The sequence below is a fragment of the Salvelinus namaycush genome, chromosome 13 (genome assembly GCF_016432855.1).
Source record: "Salvelinus namaycush isolate Seneca chromosome 13, SaNama_1.0, whole genome shotgun sequence".
NCBI lineage: Eukaryota > Metazoa > Chordata > Actinopteri > Salmoniformes > Salmonidae > Salvelinus > Salvelinus namaycush.
The window spans coordinates 40,332,130-40,351,725 of record NC_052319.1 but is presented as its reverse complement, the minus strand read 5'-3'; the positions used below and the strand labels follow the sequence as shown (position 1 = coordinate 40,351,725).

Sequence of the window (19,596 nt, the reverse complement as noted above, 5' to 3'; positions counted from 1 at the left end):
ATAAGTCTGTACCTAGGTCAAAGGTTACTGTAACTGCAGAGTGTTTTTTGCTGAAAGCTACTGGGATGGAAACACCACAGTGGCTGATGTAGTTTAGAATTGCATATGTTGAGGAACACATGCTTAAGTGATCCTAGAAGGCTCTTGTGTATGAAATGATGGTCTCATTTTGAGACCTCTCCAATGGAGAGGACAGGTGTAGGCTTTATAGAGTGAAATAGGCATCCACAGCCAGCGTTATCTAAATACAAAACAGAGATCTAAGCATGGAAGGCAAGAGCAAACGTCTCCTGGCATTACCTGATGGTTACCGTACATTAGTGAAGGCCTACTGATCTAAGTACAAACATAATTTAAACACCGGCATTCATATTAACACATTTTTACAGCATGTTTGGGAAATTAAATGTTAATAGATCATTCATACTGCATGACCCCACCACTGGTCCTCATAACAAGTTTGATAGTGTGCCAGATAATGCTTTCAGTAGCCTATCAAACCAATACAGTGCTTGTATTGTCATTATAGGATAAGCCTATTCACATTATTCGTTTATGCAGAATGTAGTGACATCGATGGCTGTGACAGATATTGGTTCTCACCCCGACATTGTAGCCAAAGTACTGTAGTTGATAGAAGCAGCCAAGTGCTGTATTCTCTCCATGATCATTCATTCTAGCAAGACCTTCATTCTGGCTCAAACGTTATTATGATCTAAGAAAACAGTTTAGTGCTTCTCATCATGTGTAGGATTAAGTCAATCGATGTGCACCGCTTCATCTGTGAGACGAGGCGGAAAACATTTAGGAGTAGACTTGTGTGCTCGCCTAGCAGAAGCACGTATTCAGTACCCCTGGAATCTAATCATGCCTCCAGATTAAGTGTTTTTATTTAAATGTGTTGATTAAGGCTGCGTTGCCCTCGCAGTTGGCACCACTTCAGCCTTTAGCGTGAAAGACTGATCCTATTGCTGAAAAAAGGTTGGCCACTTGCCAAGACATGGAACAAGTGCGCCTCCCTTCCCTAGTTAGGCGTATTCATAGTTAGGGGTTAGGCTGATTTTAAAAAGGCAAGCCTGGTCCGAAGTTGATCAGTCTGCTCAGAAAACTTATCCGGAGGGGAAAGTATTAGAATCGGTTTCAAAGGAGGGAAAATCCAGGTTTTGTGCAAAGAATTGCATTGCAACCAGAGAGGACATAACTTCTGTCAATTAAGAGAAACAATATTGCACCCCGAAGTGTAGTCTTTGGTGATATTTTTACTTGTTCTGTGAATACTTTTATTTGTAAAGAATATATTTTTTCCGTTTATTTTGACTGAAGTGTGCTGAAAGCATTCTCTTCATTTTGATACGGACTGGTTTTTAGCTTTATAAATTGGATCATTTAACGCACGGGCATTGCCTGTAAATTGTATTCACATTTGGTGTTTATCAATTGCAAGACGAATATGTTTCTCCGTTTTTGTCTACTGCTGACATTTGTCTTGGGGCTGACCGGGTCCTTTGGCTCATATGTACCCTGCGAGCCGTGCGACCAGAAGGCGCTCTCTATGTGCCCCCCGGTCCCCGTCGGTTGTCAACTCGTGAAGGAGCCTGGCTGTGGTTGCTGCCTAACCTGTGCCCTATCGGAAGGTCAGGCGTGCGGTGTTTACACCGGAACATGCACCCATGGCTTGCGCTGCTTGCCGCGGAATGGAGAGGAGAAGCCCCTTCACGCGCTCCTTCATGGCAGGGGAGTGTGCACGAACGAGAAAGGATACAAACCCCTCCATCCACCCATAGGTAAGAAGACGCAGTGAATGCATGCGATTAGAGGAGCCACGGAAGATGGGGCTGTGTAAAATACAACAGCATGATATTGTCCCATGGTTGAAATTCTGTTTCAGCTATACTGGCCCCGCTAAATGGAAATGTAAACTTTTTCGTTAGATTTTAGCAGAACGTTCCATTTGGTTCTTCCATGACCCCTCGCAACCGAACTTCTATGCTGTTTCGGGTTTTGTGAAGTCATGGTTTCACTGACAACTGTTGTGAGCATTTACATTAGCATACTGAAGATTGGAATCCACATTTGAAATAACTTCCCAGGTAACGTTACATGAGCTGCTCTATACATGCAAAATGTCTGATTTGTCAGTCTTATTACGGCAAGCTTTATTGTGAATCTGCGTTTTTATTCAACCGCAAAAATGTATCCGATTCATCACAGTGCCACAATAACAGCACGTGCTGGGAATAAATCCGTTATTGCGTAGCCTTCCATAGCAATAGCAAGTGTGATATATATGCAAATAGGCCTACTGGTGAGTGTTGTTAGTGTTGATCTTATCCGTGCGGGGTGTGCTTAAAATCAACATTCACAATAAGTTGCTGCTGACGCACTTGTCAGTTTAGTTTTGAGTGAGTTTGTGTGCGCAGCAGTGGGCTGTGCTGCGCTCTAACTTGCTGTCGATGTATTGTGTTCGTTATGGATACAGTATTGTAGACGCAAAGCGTTCTGCTGAATGCTTGTCGACAGGGCTGTCCCCCCACAGACACGTGCCTGTCTGGACGTACATTCTTGTGTGAGAACACATTGTAGCCTATGTGGAAATACGTCATTGCTGCTATTCTAATTAGTTAAATCACATCTCACTTTGTTTGACACCTGCATTTCTTGCAAACATATTTGCGGCCTTCAAAGAATATCAATATTTTCCAACATATAATAACCCATCCTATTCTCTTCTGGGATACACCAGGAGGTGCGGTTTCTGCAGGTACCAGATGATATTTAAAACACAGTCTCCGGCTCCAAGGGCTGTGTTCAATCTCAGTGCTAGGCACTGAGATTAGCTCCCGGTGTTTTGTTATTGTGTTTTAAGCCTTTACCTACCTTTAACTCTTAACGTAACCACTCCGAATAAATGCTTCAACGTAAACTGATCGCTAACCTTAACCATTCTGAATGCATGCCTAAATTTAAATGTTAGTTTAACTTTTGCCAAGTTTGACTGACAGCTAAAATATGACACCACATGGTGTAATTAAAACCTCAAACAGGTTTAATTCTGTTGCTGCAGTTCCACCAAGGCTTGGCGTTGTATTGGGAGATTGGGTTGTAATATCCGGTCCTTCTTATTGTAATTGACTGATGAGGGCTCTGATCCTGGAGCTACAGACCTTTCCAAAACTGATTTGAGGTTTAGTCCCTGTGGGTGGTGTTGAGAGTCGGATTACCACTCAAAGATTAAATCTGATGGTGTGTGTGCATGAGTCTGTGCACACTTGTACATCTTGGATGTGTGTGCACAGTGGGGAAAGAGGAGTTAGGTTTGAATTAACCAAACGTCAACATTTAGAGGTCATAGATGGTATTATATTATTCATGATTTAGATTGTCACTTGTTACCAGATCCTATTAGGCTAAATACGTTTTTTGGTGACAAACCAAATTTAATTAATGCCAGTGGTTTAGGCCTATTCTTTGGTTGGCCAGGTTGAAAGACTGAGGCTATGCTTTGGATACACCCTACATGAACTGTAACACCCTTGGGGGACAATGCATGAAATCACAACAATGGATTTCAGCCCCTTCAAGAGGTCACCATTGTCTGTAGTAATGGCAGCAAGGCTATACATCCCACAAATACTTGCAGCAATAACTGAAATAAACCCAGTACATGTGTCTAGCTATAAGTATCACTCTGATCCAGGACATTGAATTCCAACACGCACTCCTATCTGAAGCCTGTGCATGTGTGCAAATGCAAACTTTTGGCACTGAGTGGTAACCGGAGCTCGTCCGTCTTTCAGCCCCTGGCCAGACAGTGTGGCCGCTCAGGCACAGTGCAGTGATTCAGCAGAATGCCTCCGGTTGCTCTTCTCTGAAGGGCCGTCCATCAAGGGCTCCTCTGATTGGAATTAGACATGAGCCTTTAGTTTCCTGCCGTGTAGGGTTTCAACCTGTTCTGATCAGCTGGCAAACACACAGAGAGGACAGGCCAAGTGTCCAAAGGCGGATCCTCAGGGGACCCAATGGTTTCCGTCTCTGGGCTGTATTCATGCAATTCTACCATGTACTTGCAGAAAAAACGCCACTTTGGACCCAGTTGAACCAATCTACATATTATAAAGACAATGCATTTAAAGAGGGGACTGCCACTTTAAATAGCAGATCTGGATATGTTTCTTGAAGGAGATTGAATTACATTGAATTATCTCTGTATTTCTTTCTCACAAATGTATTGGCATGACGTGGGTATAACATTGTAATGCAATGTTGTCAAACTACACACTACCCTGTTGTCTCTCTCTTATGTCTACAGAAGTCTGGTGTCACCCAGCAGGAAATTATGCTTAGCTCGGATGGCTGGGCATAGGAGTTGGTTTGTGTTGCTGGCCACTCAGTTCACTGTGTCAGCCCAGAAGAATAAGAACCTGGAACGCATGCTAACAAATATGATTTCATGCCAACAGATGACTCCATGCAAACAGATATGACTACATGCTAACATATATGACTCCATGCCAACATATATGACTACATGCTAACATATATGACTCCATGCTAACATATATGACTCTGTGCCAACAGATATGACTCTATGCCAACAGATATGACTCTATGCCAACAGATATGAGTCTATGCCAACAGATATGAGTCTATGCCAACAGATATGACTCCATGGCAACAGATATTACATCATGGCATAAGGCCTCTTGCTCTCTGAGCTTGTGAAAGAGCCTTATGTTTAAACAGGTTGCCCTTTGCCAAGAAACAAGAAGATTATTAAAGAGAGTGTATGAATCTAGAAAGCTTGACTTGCACATCAACATGCACGCAGTACTCTATCAATATAGCATCAGCCAAAGCCCAAAAGAACAGAACAATTTTGAGTTCAGTGTTTATTTTTGTGCCCCAAGATAGTTTTTTTAATGCCTATTTGGTGGTGCATTTACATTTACATTTAAGTCATTTAGCAGACGCTCTTATCCAGAGCGACTTACACATTGGTGCATTCACCTTATGATATCCAGTGGAACAACCACTTTACAATAGTGCATCTAAATCTTTTAAGGGGGGGGGGGGGGGGTTAGAAGGATTACTTTAACCTATCCTAGGTATTCCTTAAAGAGGTGGGGTTTCAGGTGTCTCCGGAAGGTGGTGATTGACTCCGCTGACCTGGCGTCGTGAGGGAGTTTGTTCCACCATTGGGGTGCCAGAGCAGCGAACAGTTTTGACTGGGCTGAGCGGGAACTGTACTTCCTCAGAGGTAGGGAGGCGAGCAGGCCAGAGGTGGATGAATGCCCTTGTTTGGGTGTAGGGCCTGATCAGAGCCTGAAGGTACGGAGGTGCCGTTCCCCTCACAGCTCCGTAGGCAAGCACCATGGTCTTGTAGCGGATGCGAGCTTCAACTGGAAGCCAGTGGAGAGAGCGGAGGAGCGGGGTGACGTGAGAGAACTTGGGAAGGTTGAACACCAGACGGGCTGCGGCGTTCTGGATGAGTTGTAGGGATTTAATGGCACAGGCAGGGAGCCTACAAGTTTTAGTGCAATCACAAGCCAATGCAATGAAGCCAGTTTGTCACCTGTCTTTGTTACCACAATTTACAATGGCTATGGGACAAAATAAACACTGGTACCCCAAATGTGGTGTTAACTTGACAACTTAATGCATGCACCAAGTGATTTGTGGTTCTGTACTCTTCTTGAAAGGCCAGAACTAGGGGGATGATCAAGTATTATTTTTAAGATACAGCCCCAGCCATCTTAGGAAAACATTTTACAGTAGCAGGGTCAACTTCAAGTATTTATTTTTTCAGTGTTCCTGTAATAACCACCCTCCCTCATACAGCTCCTGGATGCTCCACACCAATTGTCCTCATGTGAATTGAACAGACAGACCAGCATGAGTTGGTTTTGGTTAGGGTTACACATTGCTACTGCAATGTTATATTCCCAAATACATCAGACAACCTCTCTTAACAAAGAGGCCAATGACAATACACATTGGTGTGAGGCAGTTTGGTTGGCCTATCTACTATAGATGGCATACTACTGTACAGTAGACTATTAGACCTGCTCCAGTTGAACCAGAGATGGCCCCAGCTATTTGATGGTTTAATGGTTAGGTCATAAGGAGAAGAACATTGCGGAGGGTGATTTTACAACTCACTCACCCTGATCCCCCTCCTCACAGAAGTGGATGTTGTTGTTGAATGCTAAATATAACCAACCTCATCAGATTCATGTGAGACAGTTTATCATGTACTCTTCTTCTGGTTTTCTAGAATGCTGTGCCATTTGACACACGTGTTAATCATGAGAAACCAATTGCCAGTGTAAGGTCTACTAACATGCTCTAGGACCAAGCTATGGCACTGTTCCCATGCACAGTATTCAAGCTAGAGAACTTATTTGGCAGTTTGCATGCTTGAATTAGTTTTTCCGGTGAAGTTTTACAGCAATCAGTCTGACACCAGTGGAGGCTGGTGGTAGGAGCTATAAGAGGATGGGCTCATTGTAATGGCTGGAATGGAATCAATGGAACACAGTCAAACATGTTGTTTCCATATGTTTGATGTGTTTGATACCTTTCCATTCATTCCATTCTAGCATTTTCAATGAGCCCGTCCTCCTATAGCTCCTCCCAACAGCCTCCACTGGCTGACTCTTACATCAGGGTCGTGCCCAGTTGAGAACGCTTTGCAAAGGACAACAAAAATGATTGTGTCGGTAAAGTATTACCTTTCTGTTTCACTCCATTTCAAGAATTTTTTTCCCTGCTGGACATGACCCAGGACAGCACAAGAATAGTATCACTTATCACAGAAGAACCCAGCCCATTGAAAGTCACTGTCAGGAGCTCAACAAAAAATCCTGTCTCAAGTTTCTATTCTGAATGAGAACAACAGATGTCCTAATCTCTTGTCTGCAGCCTTGGTGCCAGTTACAGCTCCAAAATGTGGATTTTGTCATTTTCATCCTAATGTCTCTGGCCTGAGTGTATGGAGATGAGCTTTGGACGTTGGATAGAGGAGGTTCCGTGTAAGCCAAAATAGCATCCTCTGCCACCAAGGAGTCTGAATTTCGTCACACCCCGGCAATTGTGTTGTGTTGACGGTGACCCAGAAAGGCAGCGTCCGAGTGGCTTGTAATTTTGTTTTTTTAAATGATGTGGAATGAGATCTCAGACCCAAATTAGGCTTGCACACGAGAGCAGTGGCATGTAGCATCACGGAGGGGTGCTTTCAACTGCTGTCGTACATTTATTTGACATCAACAGAGAAATGTTTTCGGTATAGCAGTTGCAAGAGGGGCATTGAGGTGCCCTACTTGGAAGGGACTCCCATCACCATGGAACAAGTGTTACTTGAATTTTTAATCCCTCAATTGTTCCTGCTGCTATTTTTAACTCTGAATCAAAAAGCAGGAAACGTTTTGATTGCACTGTACATATTTGTTGTTCATAGTACCTTGGGAAAAGTTGCTGATGAAGTTAGAATTCAGTTTCAGGAGAGACTCCCATGGTACGGACCATTTATATCGACGTGGCTTGGTGTCCACATCACCAACAAACTATCATTGTCCAAACACACCAAGAAAGTTGTGAAGAGGACATGACAACACCTTTTCCCCCTCAGGAGACTGAAAAGATTTGGCATGGGTCCCCAGATCCTGAAAAAGTTATACAGCTGCACCATCGAGAGCATCCTGACCGATTGCATCACCGCCTGGTATGGCAACTGCTTGGCATCCGAACGTAAGTCGCTACAGAGGGTAGTGCGTATGGCCCAGTACATCACGGGGGCCAAGCTTCCTGCCATTCAGAACCTATATACTAGGCAAGTCATAGACTGTTCTCTCTGCTACTGCACGGCAAGCGGTACCGAAGCGCCAAGTCAAGGTACAAAAGGCTCCTTAACAGATTCAAATCGGGTAGTAACCATCTAAAAGTGTCAATAAAGTTAATTGAAATGAAGTTAAACATGGCTATGATTTGACTATCCACCAGCACTTACATTGGAACTATCTCAGCATCTTTTTGAGTTGATGATGTCACAGGACCAATGTTCTTCTAAATGTGTCCGCACGCTTCCCATCCGAAACAGTTCGGGACAGTTCGTGCATATATTATGATGACATTAGGTTACGTGTTTGTTTGTTTTGGTCTACTGCAAGAGTTGTTTCAGCTGTTCGTGCACACCAAAACATTTATTTTAGGCAAGCTAAAGTCGGTAGCCGAAGTCTACACCCCTTCGTCTGTGATTGGTCAACAGTAGGGATTCTTCAATGAAGTTGTCATTCAACAAGAGACAACTCATTTTCATGCTCCTTTTTTCACTTGAGAAATACTGCAACAAACATTTTAGTTAGATGTAAAATTATGAGACTAAGATCTCCTCGGCAGAAACGTCGAAATTAATGACAGATAACTTGAGTTAAGCATGAACGATTAAGATTAAGTCTGACTATTTTAAGGAAGTGAATACTGGCTACGGCGTCTCAATATGGACAAACAGTACTATTGACGCTTTGTTCTTGTTTTTCAAGCCAAACTGAAGCATGCTTTACACTGTATTGGGAAATGCAGTGGTTGAGTTGTGCCCCAACGAGTAAGCATTTTGCAAGGCCATTCGATGTGGAATCGAATGTGCTCCAATGGCTTTACATTTTGTTTAGATCCTTACACAATGAATGCTGTTGGTCTGGATCACCTACCTCTAATTGAATGACTGAAGTGCAGTGTTTCATTCTGGTCCAAGGGCTTTCCATATCTCCTTCTCTGTGCTACAGTGATAGGGGTATCAAGCCATGGATTCTGTCCAGAAGCCTTGAAACATTAAGCAGCGGAATCAGACTGGGGGAGTCATGGTTGGCCAGTGTTGTGGCTTAAAGATAATGACAGAGGACTTCCTGCTCCGTTATCACTATCTCACCGCATACACCCCCCCGTCCTCTGGATTAGCAGCACCTCTACTCAAGACCTAGGATCTTGTAAAGGTGTAATTTTAGAGGGTGTTCTGTGCTATCAACATTGATTAGGATACACTCAATGCTGTAAGGTGTGTGAGCCAATGAGAATTTAAGCATCTCATTGTTGTGGCGCATTTTCTGCCCAAAGTTGTTTTGACTGTGAATTCAAAACGACCTGTCAGAGAGAGAAACAGCTGAAAGAAGAGTGGCTTGTCTTTCATGCTTAGGCTTCCTGGCTGCAAGAAACTTGGGATATTCATGAAGCATAATTGCGCACATGTTAATTTTTAAACAGAGGCATATCAGTTGCACATTGTTTGCCTGTTCCGTTCCTCTTGTCTTAATGAAAACTTTAGCGCGAGCAGTGGGAGAGATACATCTTCAGCCTGGGCTGGGTGGAGGTGGCTGCACGTGACTGTGCTGTCTTGGCTGGAGGCCAGCATCTTGGCAGTGTTTCAGTACTTAAACACAGGCCTGCTAAGCCTCTTTTACAAGCTGGGGACCATAAGCATGGAAAAACGTAGGTTTTTTTGGAGAGAGACCCCGTTGTCTGCAAACATACTGTCTCCATGTCTTTGAATTGCAGGCACAGCTTGTGAATTGGAAGTATAACAGCATTTTATTTGATGTTCTAAAATAATGGCGCATTTGGAAGATGCTCAAATGTCTTGAAATCAGTATCACAAGTGTCTCCCATACTGCATTTAAAGTAGGCCTATGATGTAGTGTGTGTTGTATTTGTAAAATGGAAGGGAGGGATGCGTTCTCGTGTTTGTGGTAAGTCAATTCCCAGCAATACACCTCTCAGTGGTGACATGCATGTCCTTTTTTCCAAGGTGGCCTTGTAAATCCAGTCCAGTGGCGCCTATACTTAATTAAGATAACATTGAAATGTGGTTTGTTTTAACAATTTTTAATCATCCCCTTCTTCAGCAATCTGTCAATGTCCCGTGATTGTCTCTCCCCAACAATACTTGGCACATTCACTCAGCCCCAGAATTCCAACCACGCCCTCCCCCATGGCCACCGCTGCACCCACCCACGGGTTTCCTCACTGGATAAATATAACCCCCGTCGTCTACAGGCACTGCGGCCACTCGCCAGTTGGGGCCTGGCAAAATCCCATGACGGTGCCTTAGGAGCCTTGTGTGCCTACGATAGAGTAAGCACAAGCAGGAGAGGAGCACTCATCTCTGTGGCCTCAGAGAACCTCACGCAGGCTAGGGCTCTTGACTTATGGGGGCTGAGCCCTGAGGAGGGACCGGGGGAGAGGGGATAAGGGATCAGGACCCCAAATCTCTAGCCTGGGGAGACCTCCATATGTACCTCTAGGACTGTAGGTATCTCTGGGGGGTAGGATGGGGTAGGGGAGAGCAGTGGCCTTTCTTCCTGGCTTCAGTTCTGTTCTTGATATGAAATGATACAGTACATTCAGACTAGGATGTGTCCACCACTGCCGTAGGCTTCAGTTGCCATGGCTCCTCGGTTACCATGACATCGACATCTCCAAGTATGATCTGTGAGAGATATGAAGTCTTTGATTAGACCCAATTATTTTTGTCTTTGCATGGACTTGCCAGATACAGTAAGTATGTATTACTAAAATAGCTTATGATCAACCTAATAAGCCACTGTGTCTCACACAAAAAACTCCACATACCTCCTTAATATGATGTCGAAGAGACTGAGCTAAGATTTTGTATCTTTCGGTCAGCATTCAGACTTGTTTAACCAGACTTACTTTCTTTGCTTTGACCTCCGTTAGTAGATGCTGGATTTGATGTTTTTTTATGGTGGGGGCTGGGGTGAAGTGGTGGTAGAGGTAGTTAATCAGCTGTCGATCCTTGATCCTGCCCCCTCCGTTGTAAACAAATGGGAAAGCAACATTTGTTGGCCCACACCCTGGGAAAAGCATCTGGTAGTCCATATTTTCGGTTGGGCAAGAATAACTTTAATGTGACAAGTATGCTCTGTCTTTCCCCTGTGTAGATCATGAGTCTCTGGAACACGAGGACACCCTGACAACTGAGATCACGGAGGACCAACAGCAGCCCGCCAAAGTGCCGCTCCTCCCCAAGCAGGACCTCATCAACAGTAAGAAGATCCAGGCCATGCGCAAGGACAAGGACCGCAAGCGGGCACAGGCAAAACTGCGCTCCATTGGCCCCATGGACTACTCCCCACTACCCATTGACAAGCACGAGCCAGAGTTTGTAAGTACAAGAGTGGACAGAAGGAAAGAGAGGAGCTAATGTTGAAGCTGTGCTGATGCTGATGTTGTTAGTGTGAAAACATCTCAAACTCTGATCCTAGGAGAGCTGACTGAGTGCAGGATTTTGTTCCACCTATGGTGCTAGCACTGGGAGCTAATATTAGTTGTGCCATTCCTCCACAGGGTCCTTGCAGGAGGAAGCTGGATGGGATCATCCAGGGAATGAAGGACACATCCCGTGTCATGGCCCTGTCCCTGTACCTTCCCAACTGTGACAGGAAGGGCTTCTTCAAACGCAAACAGGTGAGCAGTCTCCCTCTGTCATCATCCTTATACATGGTTGAACACATCAGTTATACATATTAATAATATTTATGCTTACACCGTCTCTCTCTCTCTCTCTTTCTTTGCCACCTGTCGTTGCACATCGATCGCCTCCACAGTGCAAGCCCTCTCGTGGCAGGAAGCGAGGCATCTGCTGGTGCGTAGATAAGTACGGCTCGCAGGTTCCCGGCACAGACTACAGCGGGGGCGACATCCAGTGCAAGGACCTAGAGAGCAGCAGCATCAACGAGTGAATAGGCGGCTCTGCCCCACCCCGATCACCTGACCCAGGGCCTCACCTCCTCCTTTCCCTCCCACCTGTCTGCTTCGCCCTCCAGTCACTTTTTGAGATTTTCAAGACGAAAAAAAAATAAGACAACTAAACAAATCAAATGAATGAACGAAAGGACAGGCTTGAAAAAAGGACACCTGAAATCTTTTTATTTTTTTTGACCGTGCGCTCATCTCTTAAAAGACGGAACCCAGCAGGTTTTAAGCCCTTGTTTGACCCTCGGGCCCCTCCCCCACTAAGAGCTGTGCTCGGGCCCCTCCCCCACTAAGAGCTGGGCTCGGGCCCCTCCCCCACTAAGAGCTGGGCTCGGGCCCCTCCCCCACTAAGAGCTGGGCTCGGGCCACTCCCCCACTAAGAGCTGGGCTCGGGCCCTTCCCCCACTAAGAGCTGGGCTCTGGCCCCTCCCCCGCTAAGAGGTGGGAGCCTCACTAACGATTCATGAAAATATATACTTCTATTGATATATTTTTATAGCAACACCAAACTTTGTATGATTTAAAGCTAACATAAAATGGATGAAAAAATTCATATAAGTCACTTTGATTATAAACAGGAATGTTTTGATCTTTCACATCTATTGCTATTGATGTGTCAGAGGAGATAGCTGGATCTTCTATTGAGGTGTCAGAGGAGATAGCTGGACCGTCTATTGAGGTGTCAGAGGAGATAGCTGGACCTTCTATTGAGGTGTCAGAGGAGATAGCTGGACCGTCTATTGAGGTGTCAGAGGAGATAGCTGGACCGTCTATTGAGGTGTCAGAGGAGATAGCTGGACCTTCTATTGAGGTGTCAGAGGAGATAGCTGTTCCTTCTATTGAGGTGTCAGAGAAGGTAGCTGGACCTTTTATTGAGGTGTCAGAGAAGCTAGCTGGACCTTTTATTGAGGTGTCATATGACATAGCTGGATCTTCTATTGAGGTGTCAGAGAGGATACCTGGACCTTACATTGAGGTGTCAGAGGAGATAGCTGGAACTTCTATTGAGGTGCCAGAGGAGATAGTTGGAACTTCTATTGAGGTGCCAGAGGAGATAGCTGGACCTTCTATTGAGGTGTCAGAGGAGATAGCTGTTCCTTCTATTGAGGTGTCAGAGAAGGTAGCTGGACCTTTTATTGAGGTGTCAGAGAAGCTAGCTGGACCTTTTATTGAGGTGTCATATGACATAGCTGGATCTTCTATTGAGGTATCAGAGAGGATACCTGGACCTTACATTGAGGTGTCAGAGGAGATAGCTGGAACTTCTATTGAGGTGCCAGAGGAGATAGTTGGAACTTCTATTGAGGTGCCAGAGGAGATAGCTGGACCTTCCATTGAGGTGTCAGAGGAGATAACTGGACCTTCTATTGAGGTGTCAGAGGAGATAGCAGGACCTTCTATTGAGGTGTCAGATGACATAGCTGGACCATCTATTGAGGTGCCAGAGGACATAGCTGGACCTTCTATTTAGGAGTCAGAGGAGATAGCTGGACCTTCTATCGAGGTGTCAGAGACCATACCTGGACCATCTATTGAGGTGTCAGAGGACATAGCTGGACCTTCTATTTAGGTGTCAGAGGAGATAGCTGGACTTTCTATTGAGGTGTCAGAGGACATAGCTGGACCTTCTATTGAGGTGCCAGAGGAGATAGCTGGAACTTCTATTGAGGTGTCAGAGGACATAGCTGAACCATCTATTGGCAGAAAAAAAGACTTGAGAGGGTCTTTCTGATACATTTGACTCTATCTGGGTATTTGGTTCTGTCAGAGCACTTATGAATAAGGGAACCTGCTTGGATATGTGTTACTTCACTAATTTTGTGTGAGCATGCATGTATGTGTGTGCGTGCGTGTGTGTGTGAAAGAGAAAGGGAGTGAGCTTAACACAAGAATGTCCTTTTTTTCCTCTCGCTCTCTTTTGGTCTTTTTACAACAACAACAACAACAACAACAACATTTATGTCTGGTGCTTGAAGTAGTCTTGAGGATGGCATTCTCACACTAGGCTATGTAAACCTAGGTCTATGGGAGATGGAGAGTGTTTGACACAATAATCAGATCATTACAGACAAACCTATGTTAGTTGCTCATTGACTCTGTAGCTAGCCTGACATGCCAACTGTGCCTATTGTTACCATACACTGCCATGCAGGGCAACACAGAACTTAACGGAGAACACTGCCCCTACTGGTGAAGGGAAAACTGACACAAAGTGCTCATACTGTCATCTGATGTGAGCTCTGCTTGGCCCAACAACCGGGACTTAAAGAATAGTGGAATGAACCGTACAGTCCAGCAATAACTAACAACAGTAATTCTTTGTTTTGCTAAAGTATGGGCAAAAATTGTGAGAACAAGGATTAAGCACGTTGCGGACTTGCATTCACCAGTGAGGTTAGCTGTTTTTTTGTGTGTCTCAGTTGCTCGAGGGTGTTAGTCTTGTGTGGTTTTGTTTGTACTGTTGTGAAGTAGTAACCGCCCACTTTTGAGCCGTGTTCCTTAACCAACGGGCCTGATACCATGGCCACCACGGCTACAGTGGAACCTTGGTGAATTACTTTTGGCTATAAATTAACTTTTTTTTTTTTTTTTTACTAAAGAAATACAATGTACTGGTGCTTGGGAAAAAGACGTGTGTATTTTAGCCTGTAAACAATTTGAATGGTTCCATGATGCCTGGCCATCCTTATTTGAATATGAGACAGTCAAAAAAAGCTATATCCCACCTATTTTCTTCCCCCTTGGCTTGCACGCTGCCCCTCCTCCTCGACAACTTGTTTTCTATACAACACAACATTACTTGCAATCGAAATGGTGAGCAGTTTTCCTTTTATTATTATTATTATTTTTCTACCTTTATTTCAACAAGAAACACAGACTGAGACCAAGGTCTCTTTTACAGCTGGGCCCTGCGTGTACATGTTGACACATACAGTTTAGGTACAATGATTAAGAAACTACACAAGACCAACAAAACGATCACAAATAACACAAAAACAATACAGCAGCAGATTATTACATTTACACATAGGTTATTCCCCTAACAGCACAAGAACTTGCATTACCCGAAACAGTTACAAGCAATACAAAAATGAATACTTCTGCCACTCAAGTGGGCATCTTTGACCACTACCTGCAGGGTCAGTTGAAAGTGTAGTTTTATGTCACCTGTGTGCAAGTCGCAGTGCCTTCTTACATGCAAATCCACATTTAAATAGTCACGCGTACGTGACGTGGTAGCTGTCTAAGGGACGGAAACCCTGCTGAGGCTGAGAGGCCCTCGGGTTAGTGGTCCTGCCATGACGAGAGGTCTAGGTAAAGTACAAAGAAGGTAACTCAATGCGATGTGGTATAGCTCTAGTCATGTGGTATAGCTCTAGTCATGTGGTATAGCTCTAGTCATGTGGTATAGCTCTAGTCATGTGGTATATCTCTATTCATGTGGTATAGCTCTAGTCATGTGGTATAGCTCTAGTCATGTGGTATAGCTTTAGTCATGTGGTATAGCTCTAGTCATGTGGTATAGCTCTAGTCATGTGGTATAGCTCTAGTCATGTGGTATAGCTCTAGTCATGTGGTATAGCTCTAGTCATGTGGTATAGCTCTAGTCATGTGGTATAGCTCTAGTCATGTGGTATAGCTCTAGTCATGTGGTATAACTCTTGCCACAAACCCATTATGAATCCGTTGCTAACCCCTCCCTGTGTTTGAATGTGAGGACAAGGAAGACCAGAGTGCCCGTCTCTGTCTCTTATTTTCAAAAAGCACTAAAAAGCTAGAGTATTGCTTTCAAAGTTGACTGCCAATGTATTTGATTACCAGAGAATAGGCAGGTGATGTCAGAATTTCGAGACACATCATAGTTGAGCACGCAGACTAGAAAACTGCTGCGTCTCCCAGGAGCCGGAGAAGAGATGGACGAGGCATTACTAGCCATCAGATCCTATTCCACAGCTTGTGTGGGTGGTCGTAATTACTCTAGCCAGGCCATCAACAGACAACAAATTAGGGAGCTTGTACTCCAGCCTCAATTAAGTCTGTAGTCCAATAATGACGTGATATTATCAGTTTTCGTAATACAAATGTGTTGAATAGGATACTGTTGTTTTTAATGGCTCATAGATGAGATGCTGTGAAATCAACAATGGATTGGTCAAAATGTCAGGCCTATAGCTTTATAGCCTCAGTTACTTTGAGAGAGAATTTGTGGAAAAAAATAAGTTACTATACCCTGCTATCCTTCACATCCAAAATGTCTTCTTACATGGAAGTGAACTCCTCCGCCTTTTGGTAAACCCCAGATAAACTAGTTTGTCCTATACCCAATGCAGCGTAGCACCCTTCCCCACCTCCACCCAGTCCACTTTGAACGAAAGCAGCTTGCACTTATAGAAGTTTAAAAAATGTCATTAGAGATATCCACAGATAACATGCAGTAAAACCGCCACCTGGGTAGAAAAACAAAACAAGCTAAACATGTAGTGTCATACAGGTTAAGGGTGTCTGCAAGGTCTTCTGGGTAATGGTTGACAGGGGCTTATGTGGTCCATGCCTGGGAATTCTATCACCAACGTCCAATAAGGATAAAGGGATAATAACACAACGTACAGTACATTAACAACCACACAACAGTCCCTCTTTCATATGTCTGCTCTCACACACAGAGAGAGAGAACACCATGGACAGTGGTCGCGTTTAGGGGCTAGCCACACCCTCATCATGTAGGGCTCACCAATCGCATGACAGTAGACACAGTTAGGAACAGACACAAGGAGACCAGGGAAATCTGAGGAATAGGAACACAGCAAGAAGTTTAGATGTTGACTCCCTCTCCAGCTTCCATTTGAGCACCAGACCATCAGAAGCCTATTGAAGCAGTTGGCCAGCCATATGGTGTAGTCTAACGGGGCGTTTTCTTAATCAAGACTTGTCTCTTGGGTCAAAGAAAATGTGGATAAGGGCATTGAATCCTTTGGCGTCAAATTAACCAATTGACACAATTCAACCAAGCTACGAATTGTTGAAATTCTCTTTCAATTTTCTTTGCACTATGGTGGTAGATTGAGGTGTTGGAGAGGTTGTATTGAAAGTTTATCCTCCTTTTAAAGTGCGATTTACATCTGTTTCCAACTCTAACACTGCTTTATTCAGATTCCTCATCTCCCACCTGGTTATGTACTCATACTCACAGTTCATGATACAATAGTAACTACAGCATTTATTTTTATGCATAATGTTTTTATTGATGAAATGAGACAAATTCAGTCAGTTACCTTAATAACATGTGGTGTTAACTGGCTTGTGAAAAAAGATCCATTGGTGCCAGAGGACAGTGACATAAAATGGTCCGCATTTGGAACTCCTCGTGCAACAACAACAACAACAAAAAATCTCAAACTATTAAAGTGAATATCACTGTGTAATATTTATTCAACTTGTAATTTATGTACTCTTTTAACCTTTGTCTTTTTTTGTTATGACAAAGCATTTATTTAAATAAAGTGATGTAATTCATTTAAAGTCTTGGTAGTGATGTGTTTGTGTGATGTGCATTTTGACCTCAAAACCTAAAAACGGTTTATCAAACTATCTTCCAGGTACCCCAAGGCACTAACATATTGTCACATACAAAAGATACTGTAGATTAACACATTGGCGTGTATAGATAAAGACTGGTGGAGGAAAGGAAACCCTGACCACAACAACATCAGTTCTCAGAGTAATCCTAGCTATTCAAAACAACCAATGCAAATAGTTTCTTCTTTCTGATGTAAACTCAAATCTGGAAAAAAGAAACACAGGCACGTCTTGGTCGCTACACTACAGAATAACAATGACAAGTAAAAGCCCCATAAGCAAAGCCCTCAACCAATGAATTGCAACCTTTTACCGACACGCCCCCTGGTTAATATGGCAAGAACCAATGAAAATACTTCCTTGTTGTTGCCAGGAGCAGTGTGTATGGAGCCTAATGGTGTGGTGATCAGAGATGACATGATGAGGTCATATTTACACACACTGGCCATGACATTGGTTGCAGGTTTTACATCTTACTTTTTGCATACTACATACATTGTTAGAAAAAAGGGTTCCAAAAGGGTTCTTCAGCTGTCCCTATAGGAGAACCGTTTTTTCCCCGGGTAGAACCATTTTTGATTCCATGAAGAACCCTCTGTGAAAACAGTTATACATGGAAACCAAAAGGGTTCTACTTGGAACCAAAAGGGTTCTACCGGGAAACCAAAAGGGTTCTACCTGGAAACCAAAAGGGTTCTACATGGAAACAAAAGGGGTCTACCTGGAAACCAAAAGTGTTCTACATGGAAACAAAAGGGTTCTACCTGGAAACCAAAAGGGTTCTACATGGAAACAAAAGTGTTCTACCTGGAAACCAAAAGGGTTCTACATGGAAGCAAAAGGGTTCTACCGGGAAACCAAAAGGGTCACCAGAAAGAAAGAGTGAGGGCAGTATGAAGCTCTGTCATCCATTTATATACAGATAGTATTATACTTACACTCAGCTGGCCCATCCCTGGATTTAGCCTTGTTCTGAACACCTCCAAAACAAAGGTCATGTGGTTTGATAACCACCGGTGTGGTTACTACCTCTGAGGGTTTAGAGCTTGAGGTAGTCACCTCATACAAGTACTTTGGAGTATGGCTAGACGGTACACAGTCCTTCTCTCAGCACATATCAAAGCTGCAGGCTAAGGTTAAATCTAGACTTGGTTTCCTCTATCATAATCACTCCTCTTTCACCCCAGCTGCCAAACTAACTCTGATTCAGATGACCATCCTACCCATGCTAGATTACGGAGACGTAATTTATAGATCGGTTGGTAAGGGTGCTCTCGAGCGGCTTGATGTCCTTTACCATTCGGCCATCAGATTTGCCATCAATGCTCCTTATAGGACACATCACTGCACTCTATACTCCTCTGTAAACTGGTCATCTCTGTATACCCGTGGCAAGACCCACTGGTTGATGCTTATTTATAAAACCCTCTTAGGCCTCACTCCCTCCTATCTGAGATACCTACTGCAGCCCTCATCCTCCACATACAACACCCATTCTGCCAGTCACATTCTGTTAAAGGTCCCCAAAGCACACACATCCCTGGGTCGCTCCTCTTTTCAGTTCGCTGCAGCTAAAGACTGGAACGAGCTGCAACAAACACTCAAACTGGACAGTTTTATCTCCATCTCTTCATTCAAATACTCAATCATGGACACACTTACTGACAGTTGTGGCTGCTTCATGTGATGTATTGTTGTCTCTACCTTCTTGCCCTTTGTGCTGTTGTCTGTGCCCAATAATGTTTGTACCATGTGTTGTGCTGCTGCCATGTTGTGTTGCTACCATGTTGTTGTCATGTTGTGTTGCTACCATGCTGTGTTGTTGTCTTAGGTCTCTCTTTATGTAGTGTTGTGTTGTCTCTCTTGTCGTGATGTGTGTTTTGTCCTATATTTTTATTTTATTTTTTAATCCTAGCACCCGTCCCCGCATTTTGACTTTTGGTAGGCCGTCATTGTAAATAAGAATTTGTTCTTAACTGACTTGCCTAGTTAAATAAATGTTAAATAAAAAATAAAATCAAATATCTGGAATCATAAAGGGTTCTTAAAAGGGTTCTCCTATGGGGACAGCCGAAGAACCCTTTTAGGTTCTAGATAGCACATTTTTTTCTAAGAGTGTACAATGGGGATATCGTTTTTGACTGAGGCATTAGTTGCACTTGCCCTGGTCATGGAAAGCATTAAACACCACACCATAACATATACCCAGCGTTGATGACTACACTCTGTATTTAAAGCCCCGGGAAGATTACAAAC

General features: G+C 43.7%; 1 protein-coding gene across 2 annotated transcripts; it reads left to right on the top strand.

Annotated features, from left to right (window-relative positions):
- Positions 1-1,109: 1,109 nt before the first annotated feature.
- Positions 1,110-17,277, top strand: LOC120058530 (insulin-like growth factor-binding protein 5). Of its 2 annotated transcripts, XR_005478021.1 has the most exons (5): positions 1,110-1,784; positions 10,950-11,173; positions 11,356-11,475; positions 11,616-12,409; positions 12,476-17,277. XR_005478021.1 is itself a non-coding variant. In XM_039007253.1 (4 exons), exons 1-4 carry the CDS (start codon positions 1,451-1,453, stop codon positions 11,748-11,750), a joined length of 813 nt encoding a protein of 270 aa, XP_038863181.1. In that variant the 5' UTR covers positions 1,110-1,450; the 3' UTR covers positions 11,751-17,277. The 2 variants fall into 2 exon arrangements, 1 of the variants encoding a protein (XP_038863181.1); XM_039007253.1 differs by having other exon boundaries at positions 11,616-17,277.
- The last annotated feature ends 2,319 nt before the right edge of the window (positions 17,278-19,596 follow it).

Bases quoted from the DNA above. Each gene is read 5' to 3' on its own strand.
- LOC120058530 (XM_039007253.1), top strand. From the start codon at position 1,451: ATGTTTCTCCGTTTTTGTCTACTGCTGACATTTGTCTTGGGGCTGACC. The intron at 11,174-11,355 runs GTAAGTACAAGA...ATTCCTCCACAG, and splicing joins ACAAGCACGAGCCAGAGTTT to GGTCCTTGCAGGAGGAAGCT. The intron at 11,476-11,615 runs GTGAGCAGTCTC...TCGCCTCCACAG, and splicing joins GCTTCTTCAAACGCAAACAG to TGCAAGCCCTCTCGTGGCAG.